A 21888-nucleotide genomic window follows, 5' to 3' on the forward strand; every position below is an offset into this window, starting at 1 on the left:
GAGAGCTAAGAGCTAAGCTAAGCAGCTAACGTTAAGCTAATGTTAAATTTTCACTTCTTAAAGCCAAAACAAACCAGCTGCTTGACTCTGTGCTCTCTGCGGCTCCGTGCCAACAGTGTGACCGTTATTCGTGCGGTGATGTCTCCGTCATAGTTTAAAACAGGCCGACACAGAAAAAGGTTTTGTTTTGGTGACCAGAAGACGAATCGGCCACTTCCGTGTTTATGTAATGACGTAACCGGGGGTGGAGTCAAAGAAACCAAATTCAAGTTTTCAGCTGATCAGCTGTTTGTCTGTGGAGATGATCAAATGAATGGTGAAACAGAGGATCACTGTATAAAATGGAACAGAACCTTTCTGTGCAGTAAGTAGGAAAACTGACATTTATTCAGTCATTTCATTTCAGGATGGAGACCATAAACACAGACTAAAACAAACATCTGACTCGTTTACCATCCAAAACTCTGCTGTGCAACAGAAAATAATATACACACACATCCTCATTATATTCATTGTTTTTACAAATGACCAGGAGGCTCTGTCACTGTTTCTTGAAGCCTCTTAGGATCGGGTAAATGTTCTCAAACGCTTCGTAGATCTCAGCTCGTTCTTTAGCTCCTGGAATTTAACACAGAACTAAATAACTTTATTTATAAAAGATGTAGAAATAGATTGTAAAGAAAAAAAAAATCTGAAAAGAATGAAATTAGAAATCTGTCATCTTACAATAAAAAAAAAAAAAAAAAGGTTTTCTTTTATACTTTGAGCTGAAGTTCTTTGATAACAAGAGCGGTAATTGTTTATGACATATTTCCTAATTATGGGATCTGTATTTGATGATTATGAATTACAAGACATGTATTTCACAAGTATGAGGATTGTAAATAAAAACAAAAAAATCTCAGAGTGACGAGAAAACTGAATTGAAAACATCTTTGAGTGATTCAAAACCCGTTTACTGTAAATTAATTACCATCTAAAGTCATCTTATTAAATATTTATTGTTTCCTGACGACTTTGAGAGGCTTTTGTCAAAAAACTAGAGTTACACAATGATTCAATTCGTCTCTGCCGTTACTATGTTTGAGTTTCTTTACCAGTCAGAACCACTTTCCCAGACACGAAGATGAGCAGGACGATCCGAGGTTTCACCATGCGGTAGATGAGGCCTGGAAACAGCTCAGGTTCATAACTGGAGAAAAAAAAATTCACAAAGTGAGATTCAACAGCTGAATTATCTAAAAATCAATAATCCAAATCAGAAAAAAGAGCATCAAAACTGACGTCACACATAACATGTCTGAAAATTAAATTAGTTCACAGAATAAGATTACGCTCTATCCACCTGGAGCTCAGTGGAACTCGGAGCTAAGGGGAACTGGAAGCTGACTAGTTTAACAGAGTGTAATATTAAGCTAACTAGTTTAACACACATCGACAGGATAAGACGTCTTAGACGAGTTTCACTTTATTTGTTAAGAAGATTCCAACTGGAATCACAGATGGTGTGCTTTGTTTTCATCCAGCCTCTGCTGGTTAGTAACTTTTCATGTCATGTAATTTACTCCCACAAAGTAACTACAGCTGTTAGATGCATGTAGGGATCAGTCCAGGTTTGTACCTGCTGAACTGCTGGTGGGTCAGAACCAGTCCTTCTAGTCTGATGGGGAAACACACATCACAGCTGGCAACCATGTTCTGGATCTTAAAGTCCAGGAAGCGAGCGGGGAAGCCGAGTTTCTGCACCACCCGGGCGTATTTCCTGGCTGCCAAACGTGACTGTTCCTCACTCAAACACAGTCAGAGTGGAGAACAGCGTTACTAACCTGTTGTAATCAGCGTAGGACCTTAACCTGACCAGGGTCAGAGCAACTAAAAGGGGCAGTAGTAAAAGTGTCAGACTGACCTCTTGGCTCCTGTACAAACCATCTTCCCAGAGCTGAAGATCAGCGCTGTGGTTCGAGGCTCTCGGATCCTCATGATAACTGCTGCAAAACGCTGAAACACAACATGAGGATGAGGAGGAGGAACGATGACACTGACCAAGCAGACTGACAGGGTGAAGGTGCATCACCACGTTTCAGCACCTTTGGGTTGTATTCAGCGTTTCTGGCTTGAAGGGCGATGAACTTCAGGTCCAGAGGACAGCCCAGGTTCACTGTGGAGACGATGTTCCTACGAACAAAGAACACTTTAGAGTTCTGCTGCAGTTTCATGTGAACACGCTGAACATCTTCGTCTGGACATGTTCGGTTCTTCACTGACATTTAAACATGTGTTCAGCTCGTGTCTTCTCGTTCATCTCTGGACATTTAATGTTCTACAGCAACGTTAATGTGATCTTTCAAATCCTCTTTAAAAGTCTGACAAGCAGCAAACTCACACCAAGTAAATAAATAAAACGACGCAGTTAAACCTGAACCTGACGTTTTTGTTCTGCTGTACGAAGTAAAAGTATCAGTACTTACTGTAACTGCGGTACGATTCCCGACCTCTCGGTCACAGGAGTCATGGGAGTCATGGGGGTCATGGGGGTCATGGGACAAAATGGGGAGGCACTGGTCCCTAGTCTGGGCATAGATGTCCCCTCCTGGGGGTCATCTGCTGCTGCTGCGGAATCTTGGGAGTTGTAGTCCAGACCAATGCCGCTGTCCTGAGACACGTTGAGAGTTGCAGCATCAGCTGGAATGAAACCAGACGATCACAGCAGCCAAACACGTATGTTGAACATCAGTACACGTCAACATGTCCTTGTGTACCTGCAGTGCACATGGCCTCATGTCGTGTTAGATTCATCACGTTACAAAAGCCAAATGAACCAAACATATGACACATGTAAACTGTCTCCACCACTGTGACCCAGGTCATGTGGTTCTGTCTGGTTCAATCTCACAGCTGAGGTGGAACCAAAACCGGTTCCTGTTACCTGTTCATCCTCCATCTTTAAAAACCAAAACCAGCTGCTTAAGGTCAAATTAGTTCAACAGTAAAAACAGATCACAAGAGCACATCAAGAGATTAACGAGAATTCAACAATAAAAGAAAGAAGACGTTGGAATGTATTAAAGACAAGCTGTAAAGTAACTGAGTACATTTACTGAAGTACTGTTTTTAGAACTGTCTGAGGTACATGTACAGTGACGAGAAAAAGTATGGGAACCTTTGGATTTAATAACTGGTTGACCCTTCTTTGGCAACAATAACCTCAACCAAACGTTTCCTGTAGTTACAGAACAGACCAGCACAACGATCTGGAGTAATTTTGGACCACTCCTCTTCACAAAACTGTTTCAGTGCAGCAATATTCTTGGATGTCTGGTGTGAATGGCTCTCTTGAGGTCATGCCACAGCATTTCAATCGGGTTGAGGTCAGGACTCTGACTGGGTCACTCCAGAAGGTGTATTTTGTTCTGTTGAAGTCATTCTTTGTAATTCTCTTGTAGAATTACTTGTATGCTTTGGATCATTGTCCTGTTGCATCACCCATCCTCTTTGGAGCTTCAGTTGTCGGACAGATGGTCTTACGTTTTCCTGCAAAATGTCTTGATAAAGTCTGGAATTCATTTTTCCATCAATGACAACAATCCGTCCAGGCCCTGAGGCAGCAAAGCAGCCCCAAACCATGATGCTCCCTCCTCCATGTTTTACAGTGGTGATGAGGTTTGCTCAATGTTTTGGGTCATTGTCTTGCTGGAAATCAAATCTTCTCTCAAGGCGTAGTTGTCTTGCCGACTGAACAGGATTGTCCTCCAGGATTGTCCTATATTTTGCTGCATTCATCTTAACCTCTACCTTAACAAGCCTTCCAGGGCCGGCTGCCAAGAAGCATCCCCACAGCATGATGCTGCCACCACCGTGTTTCACTGTGGGGATGGTGTGTTTGTGGTGATGTGTAGTGTTTGGTGTGCTCCCAACATAGCATCTTGTCTGATGGACAAAAAGCACCAATTTGGTCTCAGCAGACCAAAGAACCCTCTTCCACTGGACCATGGAGTCTTTTTCATGTCTATAACTCAATTCATGATTTAACAGGAGTTTTCTTCAACAGTGACTTTCTCCTTGCAACAGCTGTTGTATGTACAGTCTCTCCTATCTCTGTTGCTGAAGCTTGTAACTCCCTCAGAGTAGTCATCAGTGTGTTAGTGGCCTCTCTCACCAGTCTCCTTCTTACACTCAGTTTGTGTGGACGGCCTGTTCTAGGCAGATTTAGACGTGCCATATTCCTATCATTTCTTGATGGTGGATTTCACTGAACTCTGGGGGATGTTCAGTGCCTTGAAGATTTTTTTGTATCCATGCCCTGACTTATGCTTCTCAATGACCTGTTCTCTGAGTTGCTGGGAGCGTTCTTTTGTCTTCATGGTGTAATGGTAGCCAGGAATACTGAAGAACCAGTGACTGTGCTGACAGTACCATCTGGAAGGTATTGCAATCACTTGAGACACATTCACCGCACTCAGGTAATCCTCATTTCACAAACTGTGGGAATACTAGCTCCAAACATCTGGACCTGTGTTGGATGAGGTCAGTCATTTTAAAGCGGGCTAATATTAATGCAGACACTGATTTCACCTCATACATTTTTATTTGACATGACTTTGTAGAAACCCGTTTTCACTTTGACATTAATTTTCAGAATTGTTTTTGTCGAAGTCGTCAACTTTTATTGACCATGACCGATTTATAATGTCAATAAAAGGATGAAACATCCAAAGGGGTGAAAACTTTTTAGGGGCACTGTACCTGTGTTGTCCTGTGTGTTGAGTTCATCAGGTAGAAAACTGAGGTCCAGCTCCTCCCCCAGCTCCCTGCTCGGCACCACCTTCTCAGACAGGTAAGGGGGGTCCTGCAGAGGGGGGGCGGGGTTCTGGAGACCCAGCTCCTCCCCCAACATGAAGCTGGAGTCCTACAGGAAATAAGAATTAAAAATAAATCTTTTTTTTATTTTTACCTTCCTTATTTGGATGTTTGTAGTGTGTTTTGATTGACAGTTGAGAAAACGGGTTCTAAACAAAATGTATCTACAAATTAAACAGTTAAATAATTAAGATTGATGTCATTAATTAAATATCATTGCTAAACAGCAGAAAGAATACAAACAGACAGTTTTATTACACGGTGTCCTACATTAGCAGCACAGCAGCTGAACAATGACCCGACTGTAGTTTTAAACTGGACTTAAACACATCAGCAGCTCAGCACCTTTCAGGATCCTGGACTTGGACCAGGATGACATACTAACTCATCATCTGGTTTGTTTAATATTTAAAAAACTACTTGACTTCATAAATTAACTTAGATTTTAATTAATGTCTCGTGAAATCAGGTAAAAACTGACTTCTAGATCTTTTTATTCCCACAAACAATAAACTTAGTTTCTCTCGAATCAGCTCAACTCACGTTTGCAATGGAGTCATCGAAGTAACGCTCCAACGCCGACTCGTCCATGAGTGAAAAACCATCTGACCTGGTCCAAGATCATCCAGGATCCGGTTCCAGGCTGAGAGCCGCAGACCTGCACAGCTGCATCCAATCCACACTGAGGTGATCCTGAACTCATCACACACAGGTGTCACAAGTCCACATCAGCGAGAGTGAGGCCTCAGGTACAACAAGTACAACTCCAGGTACTAAAACCCGACAGTAGCAGTACTGCACTAACGCAGTAATCTCTCCGAATTACTGACCAAACTAAGTATTTTAAACTCTAGTGAAGTTGATCATCTGTTGGCCCAGATTTGATCCACGTGGTTCCGGTGTCGTGCCATAAGTGACTGATCACAGCCCGTTACAGACGGTTCTCCCGGTTTTTCTCCGACTCCAGCTCATTATATCGGTATTAGACTTAAATACTGAGGTGATCTGAACAGAACCACCACAGTGACAATCAGAGGAACCCGGTGTCCTGTAAAGTCCTTTAAATCAGTCCTCGGTCCAAACTGTGATATCCATAGTTTTGTCATTTGTTCCATTTACATTTAGTTTTTATTATTATTATTATTATTATTATTATCAGAAGTGAGGTACGACGCAAATATCTAAGCAAGAAGAACTTCAGTAAAATGCACTTTTACGGGGAATACTGGACTTTTATTGGTCTTTTGAAAGGTATGTGGGAATTTTATAGTTCTTGAAGTATACACAACAAGAATACAACTTTAAACCCCTGTCAGTAAAATGGGCTGTATTCACTTTGTCAATGGGAATTTTTTTTATTTTACTGGTTAAACTGGTCCCACAGTGGAACAGGAAATGGTTTCATGACACCTGACCCAGTTCATCCTCCGACCTGCAGGTGGACTCACCTGCTCCCCGCAAGCAGTAACGCAGCAGAGCTACGCGCATGCGCGCCGGATATAAACATAGCAGCGTGGAAGCGTGAGGTTCGGGCCGAACGGAAGTTAAAATAATCCGATTTTAGAATCAGAACAAGATGGAGTATGTGAAGGAACGACTGACGGAGTTTTCACTGGAGGCTCACGGTGAGGAGTACTACTAGTACTGCAAATATTACTGAAAGGACTGTAGTAGCTGGGCATACTAGTACTGCTGTCAGTTCTGCTAATACCTATTACTGTGTAATATAGTACTAGTACTGATCATACTGCTGCTGGTTGGAGTGCCTCTGTTACTACTAAAACAAGTACTACTCATGGTATTGCTACTGATGAACAGTTGTCAGTAGTACTACTAAATACTGAGAGTACTAATGTTTCTACTACACTCATCACTGTAGTATTACCATCTTCAGTACTACTACGACTGTTCACACAGTTTAACCAGATTAAACTTTGATCTTTCTGCTTCTGATGTCATTACAAGCTGTTGAATGAAACGTCAGGTGTTGTTACCTGTTGTACAACAGGTAACAACACCTGACGTTTAGTCATTTGTCTTTTATCCAAAGCGACTTCCAAAAAAATCGAATCTTCCTCTGAACTAACTGTTCTATAACTTATTGATTACCTTTCAGATCTGTATCTGAACCAATCAGTGCCTTACCTGGAGGAACCACCTGACCCGCTGCAGTTCTACCGTGACTGGATTGGTCCAAACAAGCCCTGTGTTATTCGCAACGCCTTTAGCCATTGGCCGGCTCTATCCAGGTGGACGCCAGAGTACCTGAGGTGAGGAAACCCCGGCAATAACAACTAACGTGTTTTTCTGTGGTGAGACGGTTTCATCATTTGCTTCCTGTCTGCAGGGAGAAGGTAGGGTCAAAGGTCATCAGTGTGGCCGTGACTCCTAATGGCTACGCCGACGCCATCAGTGGTGATCGGTTCGTGATGCCTGAGGAGAGACGGATGAGTTTTTCTTCTGTTCTCGACATCATTGAGGGGAAGGTGGGTCCACTTCAGAACTGAACCGTGTCCAGTTAAACTGTGGACTCTGGCTTCAAAGGTGTTTTTACAAATCACAGAAACCAACTGAATTCACAGAGGACAACAACGCTGGTGTTTCAGGTGGACAAGAGCGGCGTATTTTATGTTCAGAAGCAGTGCTCCAACCTGCTGGAGGAGCTGCCCGAGCTGGCCGACGACGTGGAGCCTCACGTTCCCTGGATGAGCTCAGCGCTCGGTGAGTTCAGGACAGTTTCTGTTTCCTCCTCACGAAAATATTAGAAAGAAACTTTGTGACATCATGACAAACAAAACTTTGAGCTTTTTATTCGTTCTGCATCAAAATATCACAGAAAATAACTTTAATATTCACAGAGATAAAATAAATAGTCAACAAGTCTCTTTGAACAGTCAGTGATGTCACAGCCTCTCTTCAGCTTCTGCAGGTCAAAAACACAAACATGATTCGGCAGAGAAGAAATTCAACTCTAATAAAAATTCCAAAAAGAAAAACACTCGACTTTATTCTGGTTCATTTCTAAATTAAATTAAACTGTAGCTTTAAATGAACCCACTCTGCTCCATCCTCGCTCCGCCTGCTCTGCTTCGCTGCACGGTGCTCGGCACAGAACTTAGTCAGTGTGAAACAACAGAAAATCACTCAAAAAGCCAAAAACCTGCAGAAGTTAATATCTGCTGAACCCTACTGAAGTCCGAACTGTTCTGTTTGGTTCGGTTCTGACTTCAGAACTCGTCTCCACATTTAAGAGTCCGATCCTATTCTACTAAAAGTACTGTAGTGTGCATGACTGAGCGTCCAGATCTGACCTAATCTGTGTGTAAAGCAGCTTTCCCACGGGCAGCGTCCAGAACCTGCTGCTGACTGAGCTGCCGCTCCATGTTGCAGAACAGGATCTTCTTCCCGAGTCACAGACTCAGAAGGTTTGGACCCACTGCAGGTCTGAAAACACCGCTCAACACTGATGGTGCTGATTTCATGTGTTTGTACTCACCTGTCGGTCTCAGAGGATCATGTCTCTCTGTCGGTCCAGCTCCTCAGCCAGACTCCTCATGGTCCTCCCCATCCTCTTTGGTTTCTTTATTCTCTGCTGGTAGGTGAACTTGTTGAAGCCCTCGTGTTTCCGTCCTGGTTTGAAGCGGAACAGTTCGTCTTTCTTAAACTCCTCCACGAACCTGGACACGTCCTCCTTCCTCTTGCAGGACAAGGATGTCAGGCGGGACAGGTACCAGGACAGGTTCACGGGGTTTCCTCCTATGAAGAAAAGTCTGTCCAGGTCTTTGGCCTGAGGTCCGGCCAGCTGAGCGCTGTGCTCCACCTGCTGCCTCGTGAAGCTGCCTTTACCGAACTGTATCACACCTGGAGAGAGAATACGTTACTACGTTAGCGGCCAGCAGTAACTGAGCATATTTACTCAGGTACTTCAGTATTTCTAGTCTCTACTACTTCATATACTAGTACCTTCCGGCTCCCTCCACACGTGGTCTAAATGTTTTTACTACCTGATGGTTTCGTGATTTAAACCTGTGATTTAGCTGATGAAACGATCACTGATTTGACCTTTGAACTCGTTGATCATGAGTTCTGTAAGGAGGTCCAGGCTGATGTTCCCTCCAGCTTTTCCCTGCAGGTTCAACACTCGGTTCCACTTCATGTCCTGTCGGACTCGCTGTGGGTAGAACCCCTCGATCCCTGTTCACACACAGAACCGTAACAACAATCGTCAAAGATCCAAAAAAACATCTGCAGCCACATCTGCCTGTTCTCTAACTGGTACCAGTGAGTAGCTGGTGGCCGCTGTTGAAGAGCTGCAGGTGTTCTCTGGTCCACAGCAGAACCAGGTCCATCCTCCAGAAGTCCGTGATGGCCTCTCCGTCCCCTTCCTGGATGGCGTCCCGTCTGGCCATGTGGTACAGCCCCTCCCATACCACCGCCCTGGTGTAGTTAAGAAGGTAGTCCTCTCCATCGGCAGCCAACAAGCAGGACTCGGAGCAGAACCATGGAGCTGGATCAGAACAAAAACACACATGTGATGAAGAAACTTCCAACACGTGAAATCGGTCTTCAGAAATTAATAACGTCATCACCACTCAACCCGCTGGGCTGTTTTTTAAAGCTCCGCTCTGATAAACCACAGAACCCGGGTCAACAACAAATCCCCAAAATGTTTTCAAAACCACAAACAAAAAAGTCTGTGGCTCCCAAAGTTTCACCGCCTGCTCAGGCTGATAACAGTAACAGGTCTGGACCTCCACACAGACCCTCCGTTGATCGAATGTAAGTTAAAGTCTCACTCTGTTCTCCTCGATTCTGCTCGGCCGCTGTCAGACAGTCTCTGTGGTACCACTCGTGTCTCCGGCACTTGTCCGTCAGTCCACATTGAATCATCTCTCCTCCTTTCTGCTCCTTACAGTGACAGTAGATGTAGGTCCCATCTGAACTGCACTCTGGACTACAAAACCAGTCCTCATGTGGGTCTGAGAGGGTCTGAGCCCGAGCACAGCTCTCGTGGAACCAGATAGCGGGACACAGGTTACTGCAGCACCGCACCAGCTTCTCACCTGGTTTCTCTGCAGGAGAACACAAAGAGTAAAGAAAACTTTTTATGTTTCAGACCAACATGCCGCTGGTTCTGATGACTGAACCAACAAAATGAAACTGTTTGGACCCATTTGTGTTCCTACCTTCTCTGCAGTAGCAGAATGGGAAAGTTTTCTTCTTCTCTCTGTCACTTTGACCTGCAGCTTCAGCAGCTACAGCGTTGATGTCCTCCTGAGGTGGAGGCATCCACACCAGATCCACCAGTCTGTGAGCCAGGTTGCTGAGCCAGTCCAGCTGTTCCGAGCTCTGAGAGGGGTAGTCTGTGGGTTTCTGGGTCACAGAGTCCAGACTGCACTCGGTGACAGCAAACAGAGTCACGTACGCTGTGGTCACAAACTACATGAAGATGAAAACAGTTTTTCGGATAAATAATCTCCATCACGGCTACAGAACAAAGCTGAAGGTGCTGCGCTGGTCTTGGTCTTAAAAAGAAAGTTTTCTTTAAACACAACATTTTTCATTGAGTTAATTTAGATTTTCTAACTTCTCACCAAGATTAAACCCTCATAAATCCTTTCATAACAAAACCAAGACTTCAGCTAAGACATGAATGTCCACAGATTGGTTGATGTAAAGATCTCCCCTCAGCGTCTTTATGCCTTTAAACTATGTGACTGTCGTTTGTATTTGGAGTCTCACCGTGATAAAGTCCCACATGTTGAGGAAGTAATCTTTGGCTGTGTTGTTAAACGTCTTGAAGTCAAACAGTGAGACGATGTGATGAAGAGAACCTCGACACTTCTCACTCTTCTCACTCAGAAGCATCTTTATCATTTCCTGCCAAAGGTTCCACATCACATTTATGACATTTTAATTTGCTGTATTACATATTATTAAATCACTACATAACTAATACATTAATAATATTGCTCTCTGTTTAATTTGTTCCTACCTCATGAAACAGGTGTTCCTTCTGAAACTCTTGCGGTGCTTCCACGAGTCCGTCAAACTTCAGGTTGGGGCTCCTCTCTGGAGTTTCCCTGTTCTGAGTTTTGCTCTGTTCTGTCTTGTCAGTGTTCGTGATGTCCCCACAGCACAGGATGTGGTACGGTTTCCCATAATGCACAGGGATGTAGTTTTTAAGGCTGTATGCTATGCTAACAGAGTCCTCTGTGATGTTTGGGATCACTGCACCCAAACTCACCTGCCGGGAAAAAACGAGGCGTCAAGAGAACCTTTCAATTGAATTCAATTTTATTTGTATAGCGCCAAATCACAACAGAAGTCATCTCAAGGCACTTTACAGTGTTTAAGGTTTAAGATCTTACAGAATATAACTGTATACAGAATTATATAGAAAACCCAACAACCCCACTGAGCAGCACCAGAAGACAGTGGAGAGGAAAAACTCCCTTTAGAGGAAGAAACCTCCAGCAGAACCAGGCTCAGGGTGGGCGGCCATCTGCCTCGACCGGTTGGAGTGAGTGGAAAGAGGAGAGAGAAAAGAACAGCAGGCAACAAAAAACAATTTGTTTGGTTAAGTTGGATTAGGTGACTTACAGTGGTGCTCTGCTCCTTCATCAGGTGGGAAAAGGTATGAGGAATGTGTTTCACCACTCGTGGTTTCACTCCTCTGAGCGCCTTCAGGTTGTCAGCGATGATTCTCATCACAATGGTTTTCATTCGCAGTCGCAGCAACTCGTACGTCTGAGTGGGTGGAGTTGTGTTTGTCAGTATCAGAATAAAAAACCAGGACTTTACAAAACTCCAAACTCCACAGGACGTTTTAATACGTTAAAAACTAGATGAAGTAAACCAGCGGTCGTCCAATAAAACCTGTTCCTGCATGTTTTACCTGTTTTGATGGGAGGATGCTGTGTGGGGACACTTCCACTGCTTTTATCGCAGGTCCCTGCAGGTAACGAAAGTTAACACGGACCTGATGAGCAAAGCGAAACGCCCACGTCGTAAATGTATTTCCTCGATCTGCAGAGGACACAGACGGTACCTGCAGTGGACAGGTGTGCAGTTTTACTATTTCTTCATTTATCAACGAGCTGACACGTGTGGTCAAAGTGTTATGTGACAAGTTACCCGAACTTTCCCCCAGGAGAAGGTATAAGCTGCTGCCTTTTTGGACTCGTCACAGCAGAACTGCGTCCTTTTCGTTGTCTAAATACAAAGAAGATCATATTTAGTTCACTGCTTTGAAGGAGTGAATATTGGAATTAGCTTCAACTGGAAATGAATACTGATCGGTGTAACTGGTTTACTTGGTCGACTTTTGTATTGAATGCAAAACAACATGCGTGCACAATATCAAGACTGCTTCACACAGATGAAATTATTTTATTTTGATGGTTATTTGTCACCTTTGAATTCAAATTTAACTTTTACATAAGCTGAATCCTGTTTTTCTGCAGCCCAGGTTTGTTCCATAACCTAATGTTGAATCTAAGTATTATATACAGATAGATAGGTGTGGAAGGTGAAGGCACAAGTGGTACCCGTAGTGATAGGAACACTGGGGGCTGTAACTCCCAAACTGGGAGAGTGGCTCCAGCAGATCCCAGGAACAACATCTGAGATCTCTGTCCAGAAGAGTGCAGTCCTAGGAACAGCTAAGATACTGCGCAGGACCCTCAAGCTCCCAGGCCTCTGGTAGAGGACCCGAGCTTGTAGGAATAAAACCGCTCCAAGGAAGGAGCGAGTGGGGAAGTGTTTTTTTGGGGGGGATTTCTGGGAGTCTGGGAACGGCTTACATCAAGAGCTGTAAAAACCTGTTCACCAGTGATTAAAAAAGAAGAAATGTCTTTCTCACCTGGATTTCATCTCTCCATTGCTTCACCTGTTTGTCGTGCTCCGCAGCGAGCCTCTTGCTGTGGAACCTGGTGGCGGTTTTACACTGCGAGATACCGAGGCTGTTGGTGATGCTGAAGAGTCTGATAGGACAGCGGTGCCTCAACATCTCCACGCTGAACGCTGTCTGCAGGAAACCACATCTGTTGGTACTGGTGTACAGAGGCACAGACAGGAGGAGGGTGACTCTCCGGTCCAGCATCTGCTTCACCTCCTCCTCAGTAAGCTGCCTGAAACAGGACAAACCCAAAGTGTATTCATCATCATCCTGTTTAAATTCTTTTAAAGAGCAGAACCAGACCCAGCCCTGCATCCAATAAAACTATGAGGACGTGCAGCTTTATTTATACTTGAACTGTGGAGGAATTACAGCTCTTTTTTCATACATCCCCAGTTACATGGGCTCAGGCTGCTCAAGCTGTTTGACGGGAACAAACCACGATGAGGCTGAAAAGCCAAAACTAATCCGTCAGAGAGCAGAAACATGAGGCTGGTCAAATCAACTCTTTGGCTCGTTGTTAAAAAGACAGAACAAACTGGTGAACTCCGGAAGAGCACGAAAATCAACTGATTGAGTTTAACACAAAATAGAAACTTAGTAAAACACACGTATGACATCCGCAAAAATCTGGATCAACATCCTGAGATTAGACCAAGATCAACTAACAGTAGAGAAATGTGGAAAAGACCTGAAGCTACCAGCTGGTCTGTGGTGCTGACATGTACAGCTGATAAAGAAAATGGTTCTGTTTTATTTAGCAATGATGGATGAATCCATCTGTATGGATGTTTAGAAATAAATTATCTGCTCATATTCAGACGAACGCTTCAAAACTGGCTGGATGCTGCGTCACGGTGCAGATAGACTGAAGCAGAAACAATCGAATAATAATAATCGAAAAAGACTTCAAAGTCAGAACAGTTTGATGTTTAGCTGCATTTCTGCTGAAGATGAGACACCTCCAACACCAGCAGGAAGTGATGAAGAAGATTACAGTTTGTAAAACTGAAGGATGTTGCTTCCTATAAAATCGTTGTAAAAAACCTTTAGCAGAGAAATAACTTTACACATTTCTAAATACGATCACAACCACTGTGGTGTGTTCAGAACCACTGGGGTGTGTGTTCAGAACCACTGGGGTGTGTGTTCAGAACCACTGGGGTGTGTGTTCAGAACCACTGGGGTGTGTGTTCAGAACCACTGGGGTGTGTGTTCAGAGCCACTGTCCAAACAGACCCGACTTTAAATCTGCGTATCTGATAGTGACGACCCACCGTTGGTTATTCCCTCGGGCGTAGCTTAGCTTCTGTTTCTGGATCTTTTTGGTGGGGGGGAACATGGCTCTGAGACAGGCCACAGTCAGAGGAGCCTTCTCCTCAGCCCAGGAAGTAGTCTTATCCCAGCTGAAGGACGACAGGTTCTCAGGGGTGAAGGTTTTCCTGAGCGGTCCGTCCAGGTCGTTCACCATCGCCTTCCTCTGCCAAAACAAAAAAGGACATATTTGTACAGGAGCAGAATTCACAGTAACACCAACACCGACACCCCCACCTGTAACAGTCACTTGGAAAAACAACAAATCAAAGATCTAGACACGAACCACTGTCTACGTCATTACTGATCAATCAGCCTTAACTTTCTGTTTAATCTAAAAAACAAGTACAGGTTCCGACCTCTGAATGACCCACATTTAGAACCTGTGCTGTACTGGTCCAGTTGCACGTCTCACACTGTGATGAGACCGTTTCATCTTAGTTTCAGATTTCTATGTTGAGAGTTTCCTCACTAAAAGTATTCTGAGTTGTTCTGGACGTGCTTCGGTCGGTGTGACCCAGCTGGTTTACAGTGATCCACCCGGTCTCACCTCGCTGGAGATCAGTTTGGCGCAGATCTTCATCAGGGCCTCCTTGAACCCGGACACCTGCTGCAGCCTCCGCAGGTTGGAGGCCAGGTTCTTCTTCTGCAGGAGGTCGCAGACTCGGGGGCGGCCGCCGTGTCTGAACCGAACCGGACGGGGTGCAGGTGGCGGCTCCTGGGAGGCGTAATCGTGTTCGTTTAGACCCGGTCTCTTCTTCAGCTGTTTGGGGGGCGGGGGTGTCGCCCGGAGGACCGACGCCACATAACCCGCGGTGCCCGCAGCTCTGGGGGTGTCCAGGGGACCACACTCACCATCGTAAGGAAACAGTCTGTTGAGTGGCGAACAACCGGCCCGCCTCAGTCCGCAACGTCAACAAGACCGTCTGGTAGACCCGTGAGGGCTGGGGGCCAGCCGCGCACAGGATGCAAGGGGGGCGCCGTGTTCAGTAGACCCACCGGACTCCGGCGGCGTTTAGGGAGTCCGGGTCGCCGTGCTGGACGGCGTGGGCTCCCGGGCAAACAGCAAGCAAGGTCAGCGGACCCGGGGAGAATCCGGATCAGGCGCCACATAAACCCGCCGTTTCCCCATCGCGGGGTTTCCGGGACTGCACTCACGCAGCGGAACATAAAAACGCCCGGGGGGGGAGGTTCGGGAACAGACCGAGCGCGCCGCGGTGAGAACGTCAGCAAGACTTCCGCTTGTAGCCTTTGGGGCCTTTTCCAAACGGCGGCACGTGGCGCACGACGCCAGGGGGCCACGCCCCGACGGGCGGACGGAAGCGGGTGACGGAGCGAGACGTAGCAAGCACTGCAAACCTCCACAAGCTTCCTATCCGAGCGAACTGACAGAAACACGGAGACCGGAGGGAACGGAACTGCCCATCACGGCAGGGTGCAGTGAGGAGTTGTTGAAGTGAATAAGTTGTTTATCAGGAAGGGCGGCGCAAGTCCATGTTCCGAACGGCGCTGTAAGTCCAAGATGGCCCCGGGCGCTGCCTCGGGACGCATGCCCTGCAGTCACGAGGGAGAGAATCCAACAAAAAAACATCGCCTTTATATATACGGCAGATGCCGAAACAACTACTTAGAGTCTACGCCATGGGGCTGTGAGAAGCCTTGTAATATCGGATACAAGCTGAGGTGTGGGATAAACGACACTGCAACGACCCTTCAAATAAGACAACCCGGACAAGAACTGAGCTATTGCTCACATTGGTACAAAACATTACAAAGAAGTCACGAACTACAACACCAAACGTGGGCAGAGTTCATGAAAATCCAACCGCATTTGTGAGATGCCTGAGTAACAAACATACGAGCAGGGAAGGTAAGGCATTTTAAAAGGTAGAACTGTAGAACTTATACTAGGGAGAAAATAGAAGACAGAAAAGACAATCATCTGCAGAGATACATCACGGAAGGGAACGAGTCTGCGGCAAGAACTACGGGGACCCATAGAACGAAAGACTGTAACTTTGATACTGGAATGCGCCGACACACAGGGATCACCCAAATAGGAGGGTGTGCCCCCGGGGGCGGCCTCGCAAGGGCGGCCGGTTGCCGGCTCAGGAGTGTGTCCGTACACGGGCGCCCTCGGCTTGCTCAGCAGGGACATCCATATTAAACTCATACACATACACGGGCATGTACGTGCGTTGGTAAAGCGCTTTTGAAATGTGCAGTGAAAAAGCCTCTAATACAAATAAAAAGTGAGGATGAAGGAATACACTAAGAAAATAGTAGTTGCGGTCCGCCCAGCACCGTTATAAGGAAAATCTAATATCTACCGACCGCTTAGAACGTGGGTAACCACAAACAGAGAACCAAAACTGAGAACTCACGGTGACGCCAAGCTGACTGGAAGTCTGCCAGAGAAGGACACAGCCCCGCATGCAGACGGGCATAACTGCTAACCCGAACCCGCTCAAAATGAAAGATGAAGGTGGGATGGTAAGGATAGCACATAGTGGGAGTAACGTGGGAAACCGAGGAGAACGTAGAAGAAGGCCAAACGACGCGTGTAAGCCCTTCGCGAGAGCAGGATAGGATCGAACCGTCGCGCATGATAAAAAAACGCACTCACTGAATGAGGTTATGCAGGGCATCAAGCCGCCTGAAGACCGTTAGCCCACACCGGTCATCACGGTTTAAGGCCGGCTTCTCAGAAGCAAGGCGGGGGACGGGCCACCGAATGTCCGGCAGCTGAGAAGTGCAGGGTCCTGAGAGATGCAATGTCGTCTAGCGTGCGGGGCGATCGGCTGCGCGGAAGACAGAGACTGTAAGAGAAAGGGGCCGACGGACCACACACCCCCTGCCCTCTTTGCTTCCTCCACGGAAAAACCAACACCCACACAGGCCAACCGAAAGACCGCGGGGGTCCGATCCGAAAAAGTGTCTGACACGGGTCAGGGTCGGAAGTTGATAACAAAGACTGTCGTTTATAGCCTGTATTCGGCGCTCTGGTGAGAGCATTGCAGGCGACGAGGCGTCTACGTGTAGGGACCACTTGAGCGCTGACACAGAGTGCACTCCGCCCGGTAAGGAGAACAACGTGAGTCACAAACGGTTGTGTGAGTCCAGCAGAATAAACGCACAAATTGGCGAGTCTATGTGGTCTACCGAACGAGACGGGACCTGAATCGGGTATCAGAAAACTAACTTCCGACTACCAGAGAATTCGCATATGACAGAGCTGCACGTCACCACTGGACCAACGGAGATCAGCTCCCCGCTGGCGTGGGGAAAAGGTGCAAGCAGGAAGCTGGGTATCACTGGTTCGGTACTCTCTGAATGGGAGCAGTTTTAATATCACATTTCGATAACGGCGCAGATTTGGGAAGAGAAGTTATCCGGCACGAACCGTCCACTGTACAAGGTTTGGACAAATTACACAGAAGCCACCTGAACCCAAATAATAAATACCTGAGTTACAGAAGCGCCAGTCCTCGCATGTTGGTAGGAACGATATGAGAACCGTGTAGAACACCATGAACAAAAGGAGGGTGTGAAAGCGACACCTAACACCACACTGGTGTAAGTGCTCAGGAGGATTTCATCCTTGCGGTGCAGCTTTTTAGTATCAGCGCTGGCTGAAGCGTATAATTAATGACGTCTTGAGTCTCTGCCAATGAACAGTGAGGAAAATAATGAAGTAAACTAATTATTGATTAGGGGCAGTGGGGAGGAGTATACGTCTATGTTAGGTGGACTGCTTAGATAGGGATTTCATTAACTTCACTGTTGATGGAACAGCGGCGGGTCATTACAAAGGAGGACTATTAAATAAAGCAGAACCACTTAATGTGCCGGTCTGATCCAAACACCGCTAGTCGGTCCGGGACCCCCGAAACCGGACCAGTCGTGTCGCCCGGGGGCCAGGTCTCATCTGCTGGGTCAAGCGAGCCGCCGCCGAGGTTAACCGCGGATGTGGAATTTGACCCGAACGGCCGCACTCTCTGCTTCGCGACGAGGTTCCGCGGTTAACGCCCAACCGCCGCGAGACCACCCAGGAGAACCCACGCGGGGGAAACCCCACTGTCGCGCCGGTTCACTGGTTTAGCTGAGTGACCGTTGCTTGTAAATAATAACAACGTACCAGTGAAGGCGGCTCAAGTCATGGTCTGAAGGCCGCTGGGTAAATCCAAAGGGGCTGCGCCCGCGCTCGGGCCCGGCGACGGAAGAAAGTCAACAACAACCAGGTCCGAGACAGGCGAGACAAAACATTAACGATAGAAAAGAAAATACAGTACACGAGGAAAAAATAAAAAGACATACAAACTATAAGAAAAAAAGGAAAAAGAAAGTACAAACGAAGGAAGTAAAGAAAAAATACGTAAAACAATGAGAACATGAAAAAGACAGTACAAACTAATTAAATATAAAATAGCAGACAAACAAATTATAAAAGGAATACAGAAAACGATTAATTTAAAGGAAAAGAAATAACTAATAAGTAAAGGAAAAATACGGAACACTAAGGGAAGGAAAATGAAAAAATAAGACAACAATTAAAAGGAAAAAGACGAACAAACGAATTATAAAAGGAAAATACAGACAAACTAATGATAAAAGGAACATACATAAAAACAAAAGAATGAAAGCAAAATAACAGACAACAAAGGAAAAGCAAATACAGTACAAACGAACGATTAGAAGAAAAGACGGACAACCAATGAAAGAATAAGTACAAACAAATGAAAAGAAAAAGACAGGACAACGAATTAATAAAATGAAAATACAGTACAAACTAATTAATAAAATGAAAAAAACATACAAACGAAGAAGGAAATGAAAAAGACAGTCCAACTAATAAGAAAATAAAAGACAGTACAAACTAGGAATTAAAATAAAAATACAGCAACGAATAAGGAAATAAAAAAAGCAACAAGAAAATCAAAAACATACAAACGAGGAAGAAAGGAAAATACAGTAACAACAATGAATTAAATGAAAATACAGGCAAAGACAAGAAGTAAAAGAAAAAGACGACAACAAATGAAAATCAGAAGAACAGTAAACTAATAGAGTAAAAGAAAAAGACGACAACAAATTAAGGAAAAGGAAAATACAGTAAAACAAGTAGAAAAGGAAAAGAAGGACAAACAAAGTAGAAATGAAAATAATACAGTACAACGAAGGAAGGAAAATGAAAATACAGTACAAACTAATAATTAAATGAAAAAACAGGACAAAAAAAGTAAATTACATAAAAGACAGTACAACAATGAATTAAGATGAAAAAACATACAACAATGAATAAATAAAAGAACATACAAACGCAGTAATTAAAATGAAAAGACAGACAAACGAAGTATAAAAGGAAAAGACAGCAACTAATAATAAAATGAAAATACGGACAACAAAGTAAAATGAAAAAAAAGACAGTACAAACTAAGTTGAAAATGAAAAAGCAGGTACGAACAAATTAATTAAAAATGAAATACAGTACACAAAGTAATTAAACAAAAATACAGTACAACAAAGTAAATCAGAAAGACAGTACAACTAACGAGGAATAAAAATACAGGGACAACAAATTAAATCAAAAAGACATAAAACGAATTAAAATGAAAAAAGACATAAAACAGTTAAGTAAAATGAAAAATACAGACAAAACGAATAAGGAAAGGAAAATCAGGACAAAACTATAAATTAAAAGAAAAATACATACAAACGATGAGGAAAATGAAAATACACAGTACAAACGAGAATGAAAGAAAAATACAGACAACGAATGAATTAAATAAAAGACAGGACAACAAAATAAATGAAATAAAGTACAACATTAAGTAAAGGAAAAACAGTAAAACGAGGAAGTAAAATGAAAAAGACAGGACAAACTAGGAATGAAAGAAAAACAGTAAAAACTAATGTAATTAAATGAAAAATACAGTACAAACAATTAATTAAAAGGAAAAAGACAGACAAACGCATTAATTAAAATGAAAAATACAGGACAAACTAATTAATTAAAAAAAAAAACAGGACAACGATGAAGTAAAGGAAAATACAGTACAATAATTAAAATGAAAGACGGACAAACGATGAAGGAAAAGGAAAAATACAGGACAAACGAAGTAAAAATAAAAATACAGTACAAACTTAATTAATTAAAATGAAAATACTACAAAACAAATAAAAGAAAAAGACAGTAACAAACTAAGTAAAATAAAATACAGTACAAACTATGAATAACAGGAAAATACAGTACAAGCTTGAAGTAAATGAAAAGACAGACAACAATTAAATGAAAATACAGGACAACAAATGAAAAAGAAAAATACATAACAAACAAATTAATTAACCTGAAAAATACATACAACATTAATAAATGAAAAGTCAGTACAACTAATTAATGAAAATGAAAATACATACAAACTAATTAAAATGAAAACTACAGTACAAACTATAAAATAAAAAGAATACAAACATTAGAATGAAAAATCAGGACCAACTAAGTAAAATGAAAAGACAGACAAACAAAGTAGTAAATGAAAAATACGTACAACGAACTAAGCAAAGGAAAATAAACAAACAGTATTAAAATGAAAAGACAGTACAAACAATTAAGTAAAGAAAAATACAGTACAAACTAGTAATTAAATGAAAATACATACAAACAATTAAAAGGAAACAGTAAAACGAAGTAAAATAAAAGACAGGACAAACAAATTAAGTAACAGAAAAAGTACAGGACGAACAAATTAGGAAACAGGAAAAATACAGACAAAAACTAATAATTAATAAGAAAAATACAATACAAACGAAGTAATTAAAATAAAAAAAGTACAACAAGGAATTAAAGGAAAAAGAAAATAACAAACGAATAAGTAAAATGAAAAGCAGTACAAAAAAATGAAAAGGAAAAATACAGGCAAACTAATGAAGGAACAATAAAAGACAAACAAACAGTAGTAAGGGAAAATCAGACAAACAAATTAAATGAAAAAACATACAACAAATTAATTAAATAAAATACAGTACAAAAACAAATAAATAAAAATAAGGTACAACAAATTAATTAAAGGAAAACAGACAAACTAAGTAATGAAAATAAAAAGAAGGAAACTAATGAAAATAAAAACAGTAAAAACAAATTAAGGAAAAATCTTACAAACTAAGTAATTAAAAGAAATACAGTACAAACGAGTAATAAAATAAATACAGATAAACGTTAGTAAAAAGGAAAAATACAGGACAACAAATTAAGTTAAAAAGGAAAATACGATCAAACTAAGGAAAATGGCAAATACGTAAAATAACAAATAAGAAATAAAATACAGACAAACAAATTAAGTAAAATGAAAATACAGTAGCAACGAATAAAATAAAATACGTACAAACTAATTAAATGAAAATACATACAAACATTAAATGAAAAATACAGTACAAACAAATAGTAAATGAAAAATACATACAAACAATGAAAATGAAAAAGCAGGAAGAACAAAGTAATAAACTAAAAATACAGTACAAAAAAAATTAATTAAATGAAAATACAGACAACAATTAAAGAAAATAAGTAAAATAAGAAATGAAAAAGACGAAAAACAAATTAAAATGAAAATACAGTACAAACTATTAATTAAAATGAAAAATAAGTACAACAAGTATTAAAATAAAAAACAGAAAACTATTAAATAAAAAGAAAACACAGTACAAACTAAGTAAAAAGGAAAAATAAACAATAACAATATGAACAGGAAAAAGACAGTACAAAACGAATAATAAATAAAATACAGTATAAACAATTAATTAACATGAAAAATCAGTAC

The 21888-nt window shown here is 42.7% G+C and overlaps 2 protein-coding genes across 2 annotated transcripts in view; both read right to left on the reverse strand.

The window, feature by feature from the left end:
• Nucleotides 1-7: 7 nt before the first annotated feature.
• On the reverse strand, nucleotides 8-5488 carry LOC113148680 (TATA box-binding protein-like protein 2). The gene is made up of 8 exons (XM_026340463.1): nucleotides 5401-5488; nucleotides 4744-4906; nucleotides 2469-2682; nucleotides 2088-2175; nucleotides 1907-1998; nucleotides 1622-1789; nucleotides 1098-1192; nucleotides 8-618 (listed from the first exon to the last, which is right to left on the reverse strand). Exons 1-8 carry the CDS (start codon nucleotides 5446-5448, stop codon nucleotides 542-544), a joined length of 945 nt encoding a protein of 314 aa, XP_026196248.1. The 5' UTR covers nucleotides 5449-5488; the 3' UTR covers nucleotides 8-541.
• A 2154-nt stretch (nucleotides 5489-7642) lies between these two features.
• The window catches only part of LOC113148435, a 15972-nt gene continuing 1726 nt past the window's right edge, over nucleotides 7643-21888 (reverse strand). The window contains exons 2-15 of the mRNA XM_026340146.1: nucleotides 14995-15456; nucleotides 14622-14896; nucleotides 14035-14237; nucleotides 12722-12989; nucleotides 11995-12072; nucleotides 11756-11908; nucleotides 11461-11607; nucleotides 10853-11104; nucleotides 10600-10737; nucleotides 10044-10296; nucleotides 9654-9929; nucleotides 9137-9364; nucleotides 8920-9051; nucleotides 7643-8718 (exon numbers count right to left, since the gene is read on the reverse strand). Coding sequence (XP_026195931.1) covers nucleotides 8363-8718; nucleotides 8920-9051; nucleotides 9137-9364; nucleotides 9654-9929; nucleotides 10044-10296; nucleotides 10600-10737; nucleotides 10853-11104; nucleotides 11461-11607; nucleotides 11756-11908; nucleotides 11995-12072; nucleotides 12722-12989; nucleotides 14035-14237; nucleotides 14622-14896; nucleotides 14995-15456 — 3221 coding nt within the window. The 3' untranslated portion in view covers nucleotides 7643-8362. The remainder of the gene's footprint in view (nucleotides 8719-8919; nucleotides 9052-9136; nucleotides 9365-9653; nucleotides 9930-10043; nucleotides 10297-10599; nucleotides 10738-10852; nucleotides 11105-11460; nucleotides 11608-11755; nucleotides 11909-11994; nucleotides 12073-12721; nucleotides 12990-14034; nucleotides 14238-14621; nucleotides 14897-14994; nucleotides 15457-21888) is intronic.

Source organism: Anabas testudineus, chromosome 22 (genome assembly GCF_900324465.2).
Source record: "Anabas testudineus chromosome 22, fAnaTes1.2, whole genome shotgun sequence".
NCBI classification, from domain to species: domain Eukaryota; kingdom Metazoa; phylum Chordata; class Actinopteri; order Anabantiformes; family Anabantidae; genus Anabas; species Anabas testudineus.

Bases quoted from the DNA above. Each gene is read 5' to 3' on its own strand.
- LOC113148680 (XM_026340463.1), bottom strand. From the start codon at position 5,448: ATGGACGAGTCGGCGTTGGAGCGTTACTTCGATGACTCCATTGCAAAC. The intron at 4,907-5,400 runs GTGAGTTGAGCT...TATTTCCTGTAG, and splicing joins TCGATGACTCCATTGCAAAC to GACTCCAGCTTCATGTTGGG. The intron at 1,999-2,087 runs GTGCTGAAACGT...GTTGTGTTTCAG, and splicing joins ACGCTGAATACAACCCAAAG to CGTTTTGCAGCAGTTATCAT.